We start from the raw sequence: 16,151 nt of genomic DNA, 5'->3' as shown, positions 1-16,151 counted from the left end.
CCATTAATCCTCCTTTCACATTTACCGGGGAGAAAAAATGAAATGAAATGAAATAGCTTGTCCCTATCTCTGCATTTTAATATTTTATACACTATAAAACTCATTTAACAGCCCCAGGATTTATCTTTCAGATCATCTTTGAGACTCTACAACACTAAAAATTCTGGTTTTGAAAAAAAAACTTCACTCAAGACTAGCAAACTATTACTCTGCAGCTACATTAGCATTTTATTCTTTCTGGCATGGCTTTTAACCAGAGGAAGATAGATCTTCAAAGGCTGAGAATCTGGCCAGGACAAGATGTTTCAAGATGAAGTGTACAATATACCAACAGCTTTCTCCCAGCAGCACCCAAATACATCACCTCTTTGCATAAAATTCTATTAAACCCCCAGAACATTCAAACACAAATTTAGTAGACAAAAGAGCAGGTGCCTCCCTCCCCTCCATCTCTGTTCAGGTGCTCTGGGGAGTGCTCCCTCTCTCCTCTCCGGGAGAATCAAGGCACCTCTTGCCTATTCCTTTTTGCTGAGTAGCTCACAACCCTTTTCCTCAACATTTTTAAGACCAGGCTGCCTGGGCCTCTAACACGCAGACATGGCACGGCCTCACCTCAGAAAGGGGTAAGCAGCTGAGCAATCGCACATACAGCACTGCATCGCCTCACAGAGAGCTCCAGACAACAAAAACTTACAGGAACATACAAAAAAACCCCACAACTTCATGCCACATTACACATTACCCAACATTGCTTTCTTCAAATATTGGACGCAGCTGTGAAGATCATCACAGAGGATTTTTTTTAAAGCTTTCCCAGAACATGAGTCTCATATCCCCGACTGACTACAAACATATTGAAAATGTTCTTTTTGTCTCAGTAGATGATATAGTTTATGACTTTCTTCCAGCCCCTAAATAGAGTCAAAAGGCGAGAGACTTACGAATCTTATGAAGAATGAAGTTCTAAGTAGAAAAACAAGGCAAACATTTAAGGCAAACCAACATAACTTGACTATGAAAGATACTGGCAAAATCTAAGCGACCACTTAAGAATGTGGTCAAATGTACTCAAACTTCCATGTGCAGTATCTAACAAACTGCTTTTTTTTTTTTACAATAACATTTCTAGAAGCATGAAGGATTAAAACTGTATTTTTGTTAAGGATTAAAAATACTAGGAAAATCCTCATTACAAACTGGATGTAATGAACCACCTTGTTGACTTACAGGTATCCTTAGACATAAGACAAAGGACAAAATTCACATCTCGAACACACATTCAAATGTTTGCTACAATAAAATCGCTGAATATAGTTTGGATATGCTTTTTCTCATCGTTGTTCAGTTTTATATTCTAAACTATGCAGTTGATAACTTCTGATTTTTGCTTATTGCAATAAATCTACCAATAATTCTTATTGAAAAATGGTTTTGGCAATTTACGCCAAGTGAAAGTTAATACTATTCTCATTGGAAAAATAGGTTTGTTTTAACAACAAACCTGGCAATGAAAGTTAAGATGAAGTATTTTAAGTTTGTGGTCAATAGCTGCATGTCCAAGTGGTGACCCATGACAAGTGGTGTTCCTCAGAGGTCTGTGCTGGGATCAGTGCTGTTTAATATCTTTGTTGGAGATATGGACAGTGGGATAGAGTGCACCCTCAGTAAGTTTGCTGATGACACCAAGCTGTGTGGCACAGTCGATACTGGAGGGAAGGGACGCCATCCAGAGGGACCTGGACAGGCTTGAGAGCTGGGCCCATGCCAACCTTGTGAAGTTTGACCAGGCCAAGTGCGAGGTCCTGCACCTGGGACATGGAATCCCAGGCACAGATACAGGTTGGGTGGAGAATGGATTGAAAGCAGCCCTGAGGAGAAGGACTTGGGGGCGTTGGTGGATGAGAAACTCAACAGGACCTGGCAATGTGCACTTGCAGCCCAGAAAGGCAACATCCTGCAGCATCCTGGGCTACATCAGAAGTGCGGTCAGCAGGGTGAGGGAGGTGACTCTGCCCCTCTACTCCGCTCTGGTGAGACCTCACCTGGAATACTGCATCCAGCTCTGGAGCCCTCAGCATGGGAAAGACAAGAACTTGTTGGAGCAGGTCCAGAGGAGGGATGGAGCACTTCTCCTATGAAGACAGGCTGAGAGAGTTGGGGTTGTTCAGCCTGGAGAAGAGAGGATCTCCAGGGAGACCTTATAGCAGTCTTCCAACACCTAAAGATGGCCTACAGGAAAGATGGGGAGGGACTATTTATCAGTGAGTGTAGCAATAGGATGAGGGGTAATGGTTCTAAACTGGAAGAAGGGAGATTTAAATTAGGTATTAGAAAGAAATTCTCTACTGTGAGGGTGGTGACACACTGGAACAAGTTGCCCTCAGCGGTTGTGGATGCCCCATTCCCAGAAGTGTTCAGGGCCAGGCTGGATGGGGATTTGAATAAGCTGGTCTAGTGGTAAGTGTCCTGGCTCATGTAGAATTTAATTCCTGAAGCTGCCAATTGTGTACATGGAAACAGAAGCTGTAATCCAGCAAAGGCTGCACTGCTCCCATGCTATGATCCTGGACCCTGTTTTAGTTACTAAGTTACTACATGGAACTCAAACTTTCTCCAAATTCAATAGGTAGCATCAAGAAGCCAAACACCAAATTTTCTAAACCACACTTCCTTACAGTTAATCCCCTTAAAAATAACTACATGCATAACAATGGCTGCATTTTCCTGAAAGCCTTCAACCACAGACAATACAATCACAAGGTCATGGGGGCTGGAGAGCCCTCCATAAGGTATAACTCCTCCCTACATATACTAAATTATACATATACTAAATTTAGAATATTTGAAGTAATCTGAGAGACTAAGTTAGTAGAGGGAGCTTCTATGAGTAAAGCTAGTCAAAGTGGTTTGCCTGGATTCTTTGCATGAAGAAATGAGAGGAATGGAGAACTGGAGGAGAACGGAGGCTCAGGCTGCTCAGGGACAAGACTGTCCTCAGACAGTGAGAGACCTGCAGAATTTCCTGTTTTTTGTAGTGCTCTGGCTGAAAGCAGCCTCCTGACACAGAGGTGGATGGAGCCTTATTACAACTGCACTGAAAACTAAGTGTGTGGCTCCCACTATTGCACATAAATCTAGTTTTTCCTAGAGCTGGCTGACAGCTTTCATCTCAGACAATGATTGATGAACCAGTACAGAGCATCTACAAGGAAACATACCTGCTGTCTGCTCAACAAGCCAGAAAAAACATGCTCACCTGTCTGGACTAGGAAGCAAAAGTATTTCACAGTTTTGTTCTGTGTCAAGACACAAATGCTTGAGAAAACACCAATTAGGAAACTCCAAAAATTCTCCTATTGAAGGCGCTAGGAGCAATGGTAAAGGAATGCTCATTTTCATTTTACTCCTTGCATAAAGTTTTTGAATTTACTCTTGACTTTTTATCTTCTTATTTTTACTATCTAATTATCTCCACAGGATGGATGCATAAAGACTTCCATCAGCACATTTAATGAAAAACATTTCTTTCAGGCAAGGCACAAAATTTAGATTTATTTATGTAATTTGATTAATCCCAATTTTTGTTTTACATTAAGTACAAAAACCAGCTTGAACGTAGGTGTAAATACAATTTCCACAAAGTAGTTCAATGAGATTCAAAATCAGTTACGTATCCAGAACTGTAAAGCACAATTAAAAGCAGCCCAGGATATACAGATTGCTTACCATAACTGCTGGAAGAGCTCATAATGTATGAATGTATTTAACAACCTCCAGTAATAAGTTATTTCCTTTCTAATCTTTCATTTGAAACGCATTTAGCAATTCTGTACCTAACGAAGCATTAAAGAATGAGAAGCGCAGACAAGTTTTACACAAGCTATATGAGGCCTAAATGAAACACATACACCATTAAAAATTAAATAACAGAACAGTGACTTAAATATTTTGGTTGAACATTTCTAAGAACATAAATGCTAAGATAACAGAAACATAGCAACAGGTGCAAAGACTGATTTACTTCTCAGAGAACCTACAGTGTACTGTAGCTGCCAGAAATATTTTAACAATTATAGAAAAATCATATTTCCAAGTTTGGTACGTTCATATTTTCTAGATGACATACATTTAAGACAACCATCCACGAACTTATTTACAAATAGAAGCTTATTAATTTTAAAATCTGTATAAAAAAATCAGTTTTGGCACTACTGATAAGGCAATGGATAAGACAGCAAAACACATAATGAAAGCATAACCAGAAGAAAATCATATTCTTTAACTTCTTATTTAAAGAAACTGTGATACTTTAATTATAATTAAAGAGGAAATTAAAGAATCAGCATTTCCAAGTCACTAAAATACCCTATCCAAAATACCAGAGACTCTTTTTATATGCAACAGGAAATTGGTTTAATCCGTGAAGCCATTGTGCCATATCTTGTGGGAGAACCTGATACTGCTACGGTTATTAAATTATCAAACTAGTTTTATTACCAGAAAATAGCAAAAAGCTTAAGCAGAACATGATTTTACTTCTTAAGTAATCAGAAAAAAAAATTCACTCTGAAGTCTGACCTTTTTTCATGGTCTATAAAAAACCCCCAAAGATAATTTTGCCATTCACTCCATGGAGTAAAGACCACAGTTTCAAACTTTTTTTTTTTATTGATGTGAATGGTTTTAACAACTTCCTTTTTGCATTTCCATCAACTTCAATGATAGTTGAACCTTAAAATTCAATTTCTCAGTGTTGCCACATTTGCACTGCAAAGACTGCAAGCCCAGATTTTATAAACTGTGGATTTCACTTAAATTTAAAAAATAATCTTTGCATTTATCTTAAATTTATAAAAAGATTTTTTCAAAACTTAAGGCAAAAAACAAGTTTTATTGGTTATGTTTCTTGAAGTCTGAGCAGGTGTACGAGGCTGTTTAAATATCAAAAAAGCTAACGCCATATACAGTATTACCAACAAAAGTAAAGAATAGGCAGCATGCACCCTTAAGATCAAAAGAAAATTTAATTTTACAAGATGTTTAAATAATCCAAAGGCAAAAAGTGTCTGTCTCCTCTAAGAGTATCGTCATAAAACATGGAAATTTTAGAGGACATCAAGTTACTAAAATATTCCGTTCAACGTTTATACAAATACATTACTACAATTATAAGTTTACATACAATCAACTGACATCTCAGTGTTAACTAATTACTTAAATTTACAAGACAAACATAAATAAAGCTGTTAAAACAGGCAAGTACAGTACTGATCTATCATTCAGCACAATGTATTTTGTTTTTCTTTCACCTTGAAAAGAATCAGATAAGAATTGTGCGAAGTCATTCTCCAAACCTAGAAATAAAATAAAAGAGAATTAAGTATATCCATGTAGGTTTTACACAGCACTGGCATATTCCAAATGCCTAGGTCCTGTTTTCAGGCATGTAATTTACCATTTAGCAACTGTTTGTCTGGTTCTCAGAAGAGGCCACAGTCTTTAAGGTTATTTTTAATAATGACATCAGTTACAGCATCAAAAACAAACTGCACATTTTTTGTGTCTGTGGCACATGTGAAGTGAGTGTAGATTTCCTTCGTGTCTTTTCTCTTGTTCAGATCTTCAAACTGACACTGAATGTAAGCAGCTGCTTCTTCGTAAGTGTTTGAACCTAGAAGGAGAAAATTGCTTGGTAAAGAGTTTTCAAACTGAGAAAGAGCGAGGTGCTTACTGTATCTTTGAAGGAAGTGGTTCTTTGGAAATAGTTAACCTAAACCCAAAGAGGAATAATTCCACAGCAATTGCTCCACAGCCATTGCATTAAGGTACCATAAATAAATCTTGAAGGAAACTTTTTGGACGCATTTTTAAGAATAAAAACTAAAGACTCAAATTGTAACTGCAGGAAGAGTCTTCCCATTTACTTCAGTGGTAGACAAGTCATTAATGACCTATCACCATTCCTAGATTAGGATATTTTGTTTCCTTCAAGTCATTATCTTTCAACTGTTACGTTTTACAAGGTTTGGGTTTTTCCCAAACAACATTTGGCCATTTCTGCTAAGCTTTTACTTCCAATGTGCTACTTTCTGCCCAACAGAATAGCCCAATTTTACGACAACAATACATATAAAGGCTAAGACTTATTAAATTGAATCATCTTTTTCTAAGTATTTCCTGAATAAGCCACCTACTTCTAACATGTATGTACACTCCCTGTCCAAATAAACTCCCATGTATCCTGAGGGATTGCTGCTAGTGAAAAAAATTACATCTAAATACAAAACAGGAGGATGTCAGAAGAACAGCCTAAATAAATCAGGCTGAAAAGAGCTACAGCAGTAACATTTAAATGCTATCCGTGGACCAGCATTACTTCCCTGGTTAAAAAGACTTAGGTTAAATATGACTTAGCACTATTATATTTGTGATCCATAAAACCACCCCCCCCTTATTAAACTTTATTTTATTTAAATACTTTAGATACCTAGAGTTATTAAACTCCTCCTGAATTGTGCATCAAAAATGAGGTAATTTAACCTAAAATTACTTGACACCTGCACCCGCCTCCAATACCTGCGTATTCAGGGTAGCAAATAGTGAGAGGACTCCTTTTGATTTTTTCCTCAAAAAGATCTTTCTTGTTCAAGAAGAGAATAATAGAAGTGTCTGTGAACCATTTATTGTTGCAGATACTGTCAAACAATTTCATGCTTTCATGCATCCGATTCTGTAATTAGAAAAAAAACAAACTCGCATTTTATCAGACTGCAGTAGTAAAATCAGGATACAAATTTTGATAGTTACAAAAGAACCAGTTAAGTTACAAAACTAAGTTTCTAGCATACAGAATCACATTTTACCACAGGGAAATAAATACAGAGAGGCCAAGAGCACTCCAAAGGACAGTTTAACAAGCAGGGTATAAGCAACTGCTTTTTCTTTACCGCCCCCTCCCCCCCCCCCCCCCCCCCCCCCTTATTTCTAGTTTAAGCTGTTTGGCATTTTAGAAATTGTTGGTGTGTTCTGACATTTTGCAGTACAGATATCCTACAAGAGTTGCTGAGTTACCTGAATTTGTCTTACATCGATTATATCTTCTGGAAACTGAATTTCTGAAATTCTAAGCAAAATTCTGCACCTAGCTGAGATTCCAGCATAAGAATCTCTTTGAAAAAGGAGATAGGGGCGGAGGGGATTGGAAGGGAGAAGAAAGAGAAAAAATTCTGGTTTGGGGTTTTTGGTGTTTTGTTTTTTTTTTCTTCACATCTTCACAAAAACTTCACATTTAGAAAGAAACAAAACCTGACAACTGAGGAAGGAAAGGGGAACAAAACAGGCTGTAAAGTACAAAGAGGCAAGTCAAGCAATTTCTCATATAATTCTAGCATCCATAAAGAGGCTAAAATGTGTACTCCTGACAAACTATCCTTGGTAATTTATGCATCCTTTGAAACACGGAAGAGTGTAGCCGAAGCAAATACTTGTCTCATAGTATTCCTGCTGAGAATAAGGAAATACTTTGAAACATGAAAGCATGAATTCTCTCACCGTTTCTCTCAGACCTTTTACAGAAAACCCATAGACCTTTAAAAGCAGTAATGCTCCAAAAAATGTACTTATAGCTTTCCTTTCTATCTTATTTAGTTTCTACCCAACAACTATTCCCATCTTCAACATTAAGGTACTTGCCATTTCCTCATCTTCAGCCAAGACCAAGTCATAATCACTTAATGCCACACAGAAAATAATTGCTGTAACACCCTCAAAACAATGAATCCACTTCTTCCGCTCCGATCTTTGGCCTCCAACATCAAACATTCTGCAAAAGAGAAGTGCAAAGCAGGGAATAAACTTTGGAATTTCTAGCCTTCTGAATATTAACCAATAAAAGCTGAAAGTATCAGCTGTGTAAGTCTGATCAAAAAATTTTAAAACTCAAGAATCGGCAACATTTATTACTATTTAATGTCTTAATGATAAATGATAAAGCCTTAAAAGTCATCTTATACAACATTTTACAAAACATGAGAAAGTGAGAGATGAAAGCAAAACAAAATAGATTATTTGCAAATAATTTGTACTACATTTCATTAACAAAGTTAATTGCAATCTATAAAAAAATAAAAACACACAGCTAGCTTTACTAATTGTAAACTAGAAACTGTTAGCCAACCTTTAGCCCAAATGAATAAGGTATTGATCAACAAGGTAAGATTCTTTAGGAGCACTTGGAAATAAAGCAATACTAAAGAAGCTGGATACAAGTAACACTGACTTGAAGATTGTTGGTTTAGTATTCTGAATATAAATATATAATCAAATTTTCACTTTTTCAAATTTAATCTGGAATTGCTAAATCCTGGTGAGTTTTAGCTTCTCTCTCTCCTAAAACCAAAGTGCAACTTCATCTATTTTTGAACTGTCCATGTTTAAATGGGATATTTAAGAGACAAAACTATTTTCAAAATTCCCTTAAAGGAAAAATAAGCATTCCCTAATAAAAATAACCATTTTCCCCTCTAATAAATGCATTTTTTTTGAAATGCAGTAAGTGGGGAAAACTAAGCTATAAAGGTGAATTTTGTTTCTTTTGAATTCTTAGCTTAACAGAAATAGAGCAAGAGGAAAAGACCACATTCCAGAACTCAACAACAGAGGATCAGCAAATTAGCATGATATGAATGGATTTGCTTTTCTCTGCCATCTAAATGCTTTCAATGGCCATTTATTAGCTATTACGGGCTACAGCCACTCTGAAAGACAGAACTTTCATTAGAAATCATTAGGAACTTCAAATATTTTGCAAGCTAGATAAATAGCATCCTGATATAATGAAATGTGAATCAGGTTGGGAGGAGGGTGTGGAGATGGGCTTCCAACACCAAAAAAAAAGATGAAAAAGAGACAAACAGTGGTATCCAAAATTAAGAGGCGACAGAATTTTTCCACCTATCTCTTTCTTATCACAGAAAAATTCTGTTGTCTCAAATTCTTGCAATGACTTACAGCTTCAAAACAATGCAAGTATGTCATATATTACTTCCCTCGCAATATCAGTCAGTACTCTATCATGCAAAAATTTTTCCTCCTACTGACAAGGAAATGCAATTATTCCTTTTAAAAGGGGCCTGATTTGTCTTCAGGGGTTTTCACAAGTAATTCTATTTTTTCCTACACTGTCACCAAAAAAGAGCTTAGAATGCAGTAGGTATGAAAATGTTCAAATGGGAGGAGGAGGAGAGAAGATAAAGAACATAAGACAGACCAGTTCCTACATCTCCACCCTCTTTGCTCTAAGTAGCAGAATGGCCAGCTCTATGATGAAAGCCTTATTTGGGTAAAAATGTCATACAAACAAGAAGAGAAATCCAGACCAGAACAACAGTTGTTAAGATGCATAGTTAAGATTCTTGTAAAGATATCTCAGCATGGCCTAAAATCATTCAGAATTTTATTAGTAACAAGGCTGCCACGTTGAGGGTTTCTTGTAGACAGTAGGGCATGTAGGATAACAACAGTAAATCTCATTCTTTATAGGACAGAAGAGAATACAAGACAGAAAAAATAACTGAGAAATTGAACAAGAAAACTGCTCCTTTTATTTTTTGTGGACATCAGCTTCTAAGGAACATGAGAAATCAAATGCTTTGTACTGATGGCAATACTGTAATATCAATCTGCACGGGTATCACCTAGTTAAATAATATCTTACTGCACTGCACAATAATATCTTATTTGCACTGCTGACTTCAAAAATATTACGCCTAAGACGTTAACAAGGATGAGGCACAACTTCACATGTTGATAAAGAATTGTTGTAAAGTATTCTTTCAAAGAACAGGCAAAATATGTAAAGAATAAGGAGAGCATCTTCCTTCAGAGGAGGAGAGAGAAAGCGAGAGAGAGACTTATGAGTTGAAAAGAAACCAAAGTACTTTAAAGAAGTATTAATAATAAAATAATAAGAGAAAAATAATAATATTAATAAGATAATAATGATAGATATATATACAAAACCAGTGTTGAATTCCCAGGATGATGATCACATCTTTGGCAGGCACTGGGAAAGTCCTAGACTGGACTCAGCGATAGACAGAATAAAGAGACTGAACCCTTTGGTCTCTCAGCTTTTATTTATACTGAGCATGATGCCCATGTGACAGAATACCCCACTGGTCAGTTTGGGGTATTATACCCCCAAGAATACCCCTGGTCCTGTCTGCTCCTCACCACAGGTGCGACCCCTTCTACTTCCAACCCTCCAAGAGGGCACACAACAAAGTTAGTGTTCTTGGTTGTTAAAGGAATAAGTACAAGGACTGTCTCTGCATACCATTCCTTGGCATTCACTCCAAACTTTAGACCCTATCTGCTAGAAACGGACACTGTCTGAAAAATATGCCATTAATTTCAGAGAGTTAGAAGAGGCTTAACTGAAAAGTAAAATTACTGAAAAGAAAATTGGTTCTGTTTAGCTCAAACCAGGACAGACACATATCTGGAAAGTCTCACGTACCACAGAGTTATTAAAATTGACCTGTATTTTTTATTATCCCCCTTTCCTGTTTTCCCCAGGCTGTAAGATTGCAGGGGGGCAGGAAGATAAAAAAACCTACCAAATTAGTATGCTACATGACTGGGTAAATTGCATTAGAAAGGATTAAATTACAGTTGTTATTTTTAGAAAACTTCAAGTGTTCCGAGTTGCTAGATTTTTATTTCAAAAGAACACAGTAAAAATAAGTAAAGAAGGAAACGGGAAGAAAAACAAAGACCCGTGGCTTTCTGATCAAAAACTGTCAGAAGCATCATAACCTCTAATGAGGTCTTATACCTGGGTGTACTGTCGTGCAAGTGATTCATGGCCCATTTAATGTTCTACAATGGAATAATGCCATCTTAAAACATTTTAAAGATTACTCCTGTTAGAACTTTAAGGTGAAAAAGGATTCCTTAGAGGTGCTCCTTACCCTCAGAGATATCTTTGAGGGGAAATCTCTGGGTATCACCTTATATAAACGTTAAGTCAGCCACCTACTTAGTTCTCAAATAATTAGAGATGGCTGCACCCATAGGAAGATATTTCATACTTATGTCAATTCTAATGGTAATGTTTTATAATTTTGTACTAAGACCTGAATTTCCATAAGAATTTGTTAAATTATCAGAACATTTCCACAAAATAAGGTGTTCTTTGAAAACAAAAGTAGTAAGCAATCAGATTCAACTTCTAAAATAGTCTATAGAAACAGGATGAAGATGACTTGCTATTTGCATTTTAGATTGAATCAATAATCAAAGCTATGTTAAGCGCTTTATAGACAAGGCTGAAATGAGGCTCAACCTCAAAGAGCCTGAACACAAACAGCAAAACAGGAAAGAAAAGATAATTAATGAAAAGAATAATTGAAGTACACAATATTGCACAGCTAGTCATGTTTATGTACCCTCACCTTGGTATAATCAAGCCTTTTATGCTTTTAGTTCATCTTAAAAGTTCTTTTCAATGTTATATAAGAGCATACTTCTTCAAGTCCTTCCAGTAACTCATTAGGCCTATTTTCTAAGGTACCTAAAATTCAAACACCTGTGGTACAGCTGTTTAAACATACAACATTACAGCTAAATACTTCCAAAGGCCTGTCTTAAAGTTACACATCTTATAGAAATGTAATCATATGGTCCTTATAACAGTCCTAAGACTGGATGTAGCCACCTGCCTACAAATTCATTAAGAATGTAGAAGAATTTAAACCCATCTATAATAGGGAACTCAACAAGAAATGGATAGCTCCTCAGAATACTGAAGACATCTCTTGAGGCTTGGCCAGCAACTACTCTCCCTAGGTTTGCAAGAGATTGCAAGATTTACCAGTATTTTGTATACTTAAAACCATAAAACAAGGAAACAAAATATAGTTCCACAGTACTGATGGCCCTGAAGCATCCATATTAAAGTACTTACTACGCATTTACACAGAAAAAATATATTTTTCATTAACATACTAAAAAAATATATTGTATAGACATGCTGACAATCTCTGCAGAATCTAAATGCAGGTACAATGTTAGTTTTACTGAGCTTTCTTCTCATTCTTCCAGATTATAGGTAGAATATTATTACATTGATACTATCCTACGCTTTCATCATGAATGTTTTTGGACTTCAAGTGTTCAGAATATTAACATTATTTTGTAAATCTCACATTACAGGAAGCATAAGTCACATTCTTTCAACACTAAAAGTACTACCTTAAAGTACAATATATATTTGAATTCAGTTCTTCAGGAAAACAAATTTACTCTTTCAAACACCAGCAAACAGTTACAAGTGTCCTGTTCTCCAACTGAATTTAAAGAGGAGGATCTTATAGAAGAACAGCTATTTAACATGGCAGAAAATTAGATTTAATTTACATATAAAACCAAAGCATTTATTACTTAACATCTGCATATTTATTCTGAGTTATTACAGGAGTTCCAACAACTCCCACATCCTGTCAGAACATTAAGCAGAGCTTAAAGGAGGGGGGGGAATCAAAGTTGTCATTAGACAAATTTGTTACATTATATCATTGAAAGTGTATCTTCCAGAACTTTACAGAAACTGTAATAGACAGATGAACATGCAGCATGATTTACATACTTAAAATGAAGATCTTTGAAAGTAAAGTGAGTTTCCACTATTCCTGTAGTTTTCACTCTAGTCCTGAGAACATCCTGTTGGGTTGGAATGTAGCTGGTTTGTGCTATCCTGTCCAAGTCATTCAAGTAACTGAAAGTAAAAATAAATACTGCTTTCAGTTATTCATAAAACAGTAACACGATAACTAGAAATAATTACGGAAGTCCTAGGTCCACTCATTATATTGTGCTTGACTTACAGAAAATAGCTTTCTCTGAGATAAGACACATTTATTTCCCCCAATTTTACAAGTTTTTTTCAAATAAGCTGTAGAGACAAAAAGATATTTCATCCTAGAAGAAAGAAAAGTTATGCAATTGATTCCACTACAAAGAATTTTTCTTTTGAAATCCCAAAATGCAAACATGGTTCCATGCACACCAGTGTTATTTACACTAACTAGAATTCCTTCATCTTTGTAAACTACTAAATAAGTTACTTTGAACTATAACCAAAGGTCCAAATTACCCTGGATCTCAGGGTAACCCAGAATTGGGTTTTTTTGGGCTGTTGTGGTGAGAATTAATGTGTTTAACAAAATGCTTAATACAAAAAAATTAACTTTCTATTGAGAATTTCTAATTGCACACACAATTTTTTTTTACAGTTGTGTACTTTCATTGCCGAAATTCTTGTGATGCAGATCAAAAAGTCCAATGTTTCTGAAAACCATACAAATTTGTGCTCTTCCCACAGTAAATAGGGAAGGCATTGTGTTCTTTCAGTCCAACCAGAAGTTAGCAATTTTAAGGATACAACTGTACAGCTAGAGAAATGGTTTTCCTATTAAAGTGGAGGCAGATCTCTATCTAAAACAACCAAATAGAACAGAGAAGGTTAGTAGAGGAAAGTAAGTCAGTGATCCTCCAACTGAAGTGCTCCATATTGAAGAAAAGTTTAAGCAAGTGCTATTTCTAAGTCAAGAGATCTGTCATTCTTCAGGAAAACAAATTTACTCTTTCAAACACCAGCAAACAGTTACAAGTGTCCTGTTCTCCAACTGAATTTAAAGAGGAGGATCTTATAGAAGAACAGCTATTTAACATGGCAGAAAATTAGATTTAATTTACATATAAAACCAAAGCATTTATTACTTAACATCTGCATATTTATTCTGAGTTATTACAGGAGTTCCAACAACTCCCACATCCTGTCAGAACATTAAGCAGAGCTTAAAGGAGGGGGGGGAATCAAAGTTGTCATTAGACAAATTTGTTACATTATATCATTGAAAGTGTATCTTCCAGAACTTTACAGAAACTGTAATAGACAGATGAACATGCAGCATGATTTACATACTTAAAATGAAGATCTTTGAAAGTAAAGTGAGTTTCCACTATTCCTGTAGTTTTCACTCTAGTCCTGAGAACATCCTGTTGGGTTGGAATGTAGCTGGTTTGTGCTATCCTGTCCAAGTCATTCAAGTAACTGAAAGTAAAAATAAATACTGCTTTCAGTTATTCATAAAACAGTAACACGATAACTAGAAATAATTACGGAAGTCCTAGGTCCACTCATTATATTGTGCTTGACTTACAGAAAATAGCTTTCTCTGAGATAAGACACATTTATTTCCCCCAATTTTACAAGTTTTTTTCAAATAAGCTGTAGAGACAAAAAGATATTTCATCCTAGAAGAAAGAAAAGTTATGCAATTGATTCCACTACAAAGAATTTTTCTTTTGAAATCCCAAAATGCAAACATGGTTCCATGCACACCAGTGTTATTTACACTAACTAGAATTCCTTCATCTTTGTAAACTACTAAATAAGTTACTTTGAACTATAACCAAAGGTCCAAATTACCCTGGATCTCAGGGTAACCCAGAATTGGGTTTTTTTGGGCTGTTGTGGTGAGAATTAATGTGTTTAACAAAATGCTTAATACAAAAAAATTAACTTTCTATTGAGAATTTCTAATTGCACACACAATTTTTTTTTACAGTTGTGTACTTTCATTGCCGAAATTCTTGTGATGCAGATCAAAAAGTCCAATGTTTCTGAAAACCATACAAATTTGTGCTCTTCCCACAGTAAATAGGGAAGGCATTGTGTTCTTTCAGTCCAACCAGAAGTTAGCAATTTTAAGGATACAACTGTACAGCTAGAGAAATGGTTTTCCTATTAAAGTGGAGGCAGATCTCTATCTAAAACAACCAAATAGAACAGAGAAGGTTAGTAGAGGAAAGTAAGTCAGTGATCCTCCAACTGAAGTGCTCCATATTGAAGAAAAGTTTAAGCAAGTGCTATTTCTAAGTCAAGAGATCTGTCATTGTGAGCTCAGCTTGTTGCCATCTACATTCTGTACCTGTCATTGTGAGCTCAGCTTGTTGCCATCTACATGGCAACATCATCTTCAAAGAACTTCAGCAAACAAGGAACAATCACACTAAATTATCAGTGTTATTTCAATACAATCTGATCATGTTTCCACTCATTCACATGCCTATAATTACATTACTCCAGCTGTAGTCTTCTCAGTAATCTTACCTGCATGTTGTTTATTTATGTACAGTTATTCTAAAGAACAGAAGCACCTTATTTTAAGGAAAGTGAAAAACAACTTCAAACACTACAAATCAATTCAGCTTTAAAAAATTGCCCTACAAGGCCAGTATCACTGCTATGTCATTCTTTACCATCTTACCTCTCCCTCAACGGACTCTTCCTTGCTGACTTACCATTACTTGCTGCCACAGTATCTTATTTCTTACACCCTTGATTCCTTACTACTTTACTTTTTTTAATAAGCACCCTAGCACAGAAGACACATCCTGACTGTTACCTTTGCTCAACCCATTTATAACAGAGACCATTAATTAGCAAAGAAAATGAGGTGTTGTTGAATAACAGAAGAAACTCTATTGTGAACATAAAGTAGTATCCTTGGTAACACAGATTTACATCACATAATCAAGTTTCCTGGACATGTTCAGATACTAACAGATATTGAGCTATATTTTTGTAATAAAAATGCTATGTAACATATTAAAGCATTTTTAAGCAATTTTTGTCTTCCTCAAGAGGAAGACACAACAGGTCAGCACATGATTCAAATTTATAATTATACCACACCTCCACCTCTACAACCCTGAAGGTTCATTGCAGCATTTTGACCCAAGCAGACGGACAGTATCTTTGTCCAGATACTTCTATGTTTTCCATCTACACGGGAGCAGGATTACTGAAAAAGATGAGATTTCTATTCCTTTAGCTTTGACTTACAACACAAAGAGGGTCTTATTTGTCACATAGTACTTACTAGGCAGCAGAGTCATTAAGCTGGTATTCTCTAGATCTGTTGAAACAAGCTTGAACTCCACTGTCTTTCCACAGTCTCTTGATAACTCCAGCAAGCTCTGCAGTCATAAATCCTTCCTCTGCTGCTCCAGCTAACACAAAGAGTTGCCGAGCATCATCCTTTAGGATGCAAACAGAAAGTGGAGAGACAAATACTGAGAAA

The 16,151-nt window shown here is 36.0% G+C and overlaps 1 protein-coding gene across 1 annotated transcript in view; it reads right to left on the bottom strand.

Annotated features, from left to right (window-relative positions):
- Positions 1–3,525: 3,525 nt before the first annotated feature.
- LOC106901305 (guanine nucleotide-binding protein G(i) subunit alpha-1) overlaps positions 3,526–16,151 on the bottom strand; it is a 37,286-nt gene continuing 24,660 nt past the window's right edge. The window contains exons 4-9 of the mRNA XM_014963897.1: positions 15,951–16,108; positions 13,988–14,116; positions 7,693–7,822; positions 6,577–6,730; positions 5,456–5,671; positions 3,526–5,354 (exon numbers count right to left, since the gene is read on the bottom strand). Coding sequence (XP_014819383.1) covers positions 5,481–5,671; positions 6,577–6,730; positions 7,693–7,822; positions 13,988–14,116; positions 15,951–16,108 — 762 coding nt within the window. The 3' untranslated portion in view covers positions 3,526–5,354; positions 5,456–5,480. The remainder of the gene's footprint in view (positions 5,355–5,455; positions 5,672–6,576; positions 6,731–7,692; positions 7,823–13,987; positions 14,117–15,950; positions 16,109–16,151) is intronic.

This window comes from Calidris pugnax, unplaced genomic scaffold (assembly GCF_001431845.1).
Source record: "Calidris pugnax isolate Ruff unplaced genomic scaffold, ASM143184v1 scaffold44, whole genome shotgun sequence".
Classification (NCBI taxonomy): domain Eukaryota; kingdom Metazoa; phylum Chordata; class Aves; order Charadriiformes; family Scolopacidae; genus Calidris; species Calidris pugnax.
Note: the sequence above shows the minus strand (reverse complement) of the source record. Positions and strands in the feature narration are given on the sequence as shown.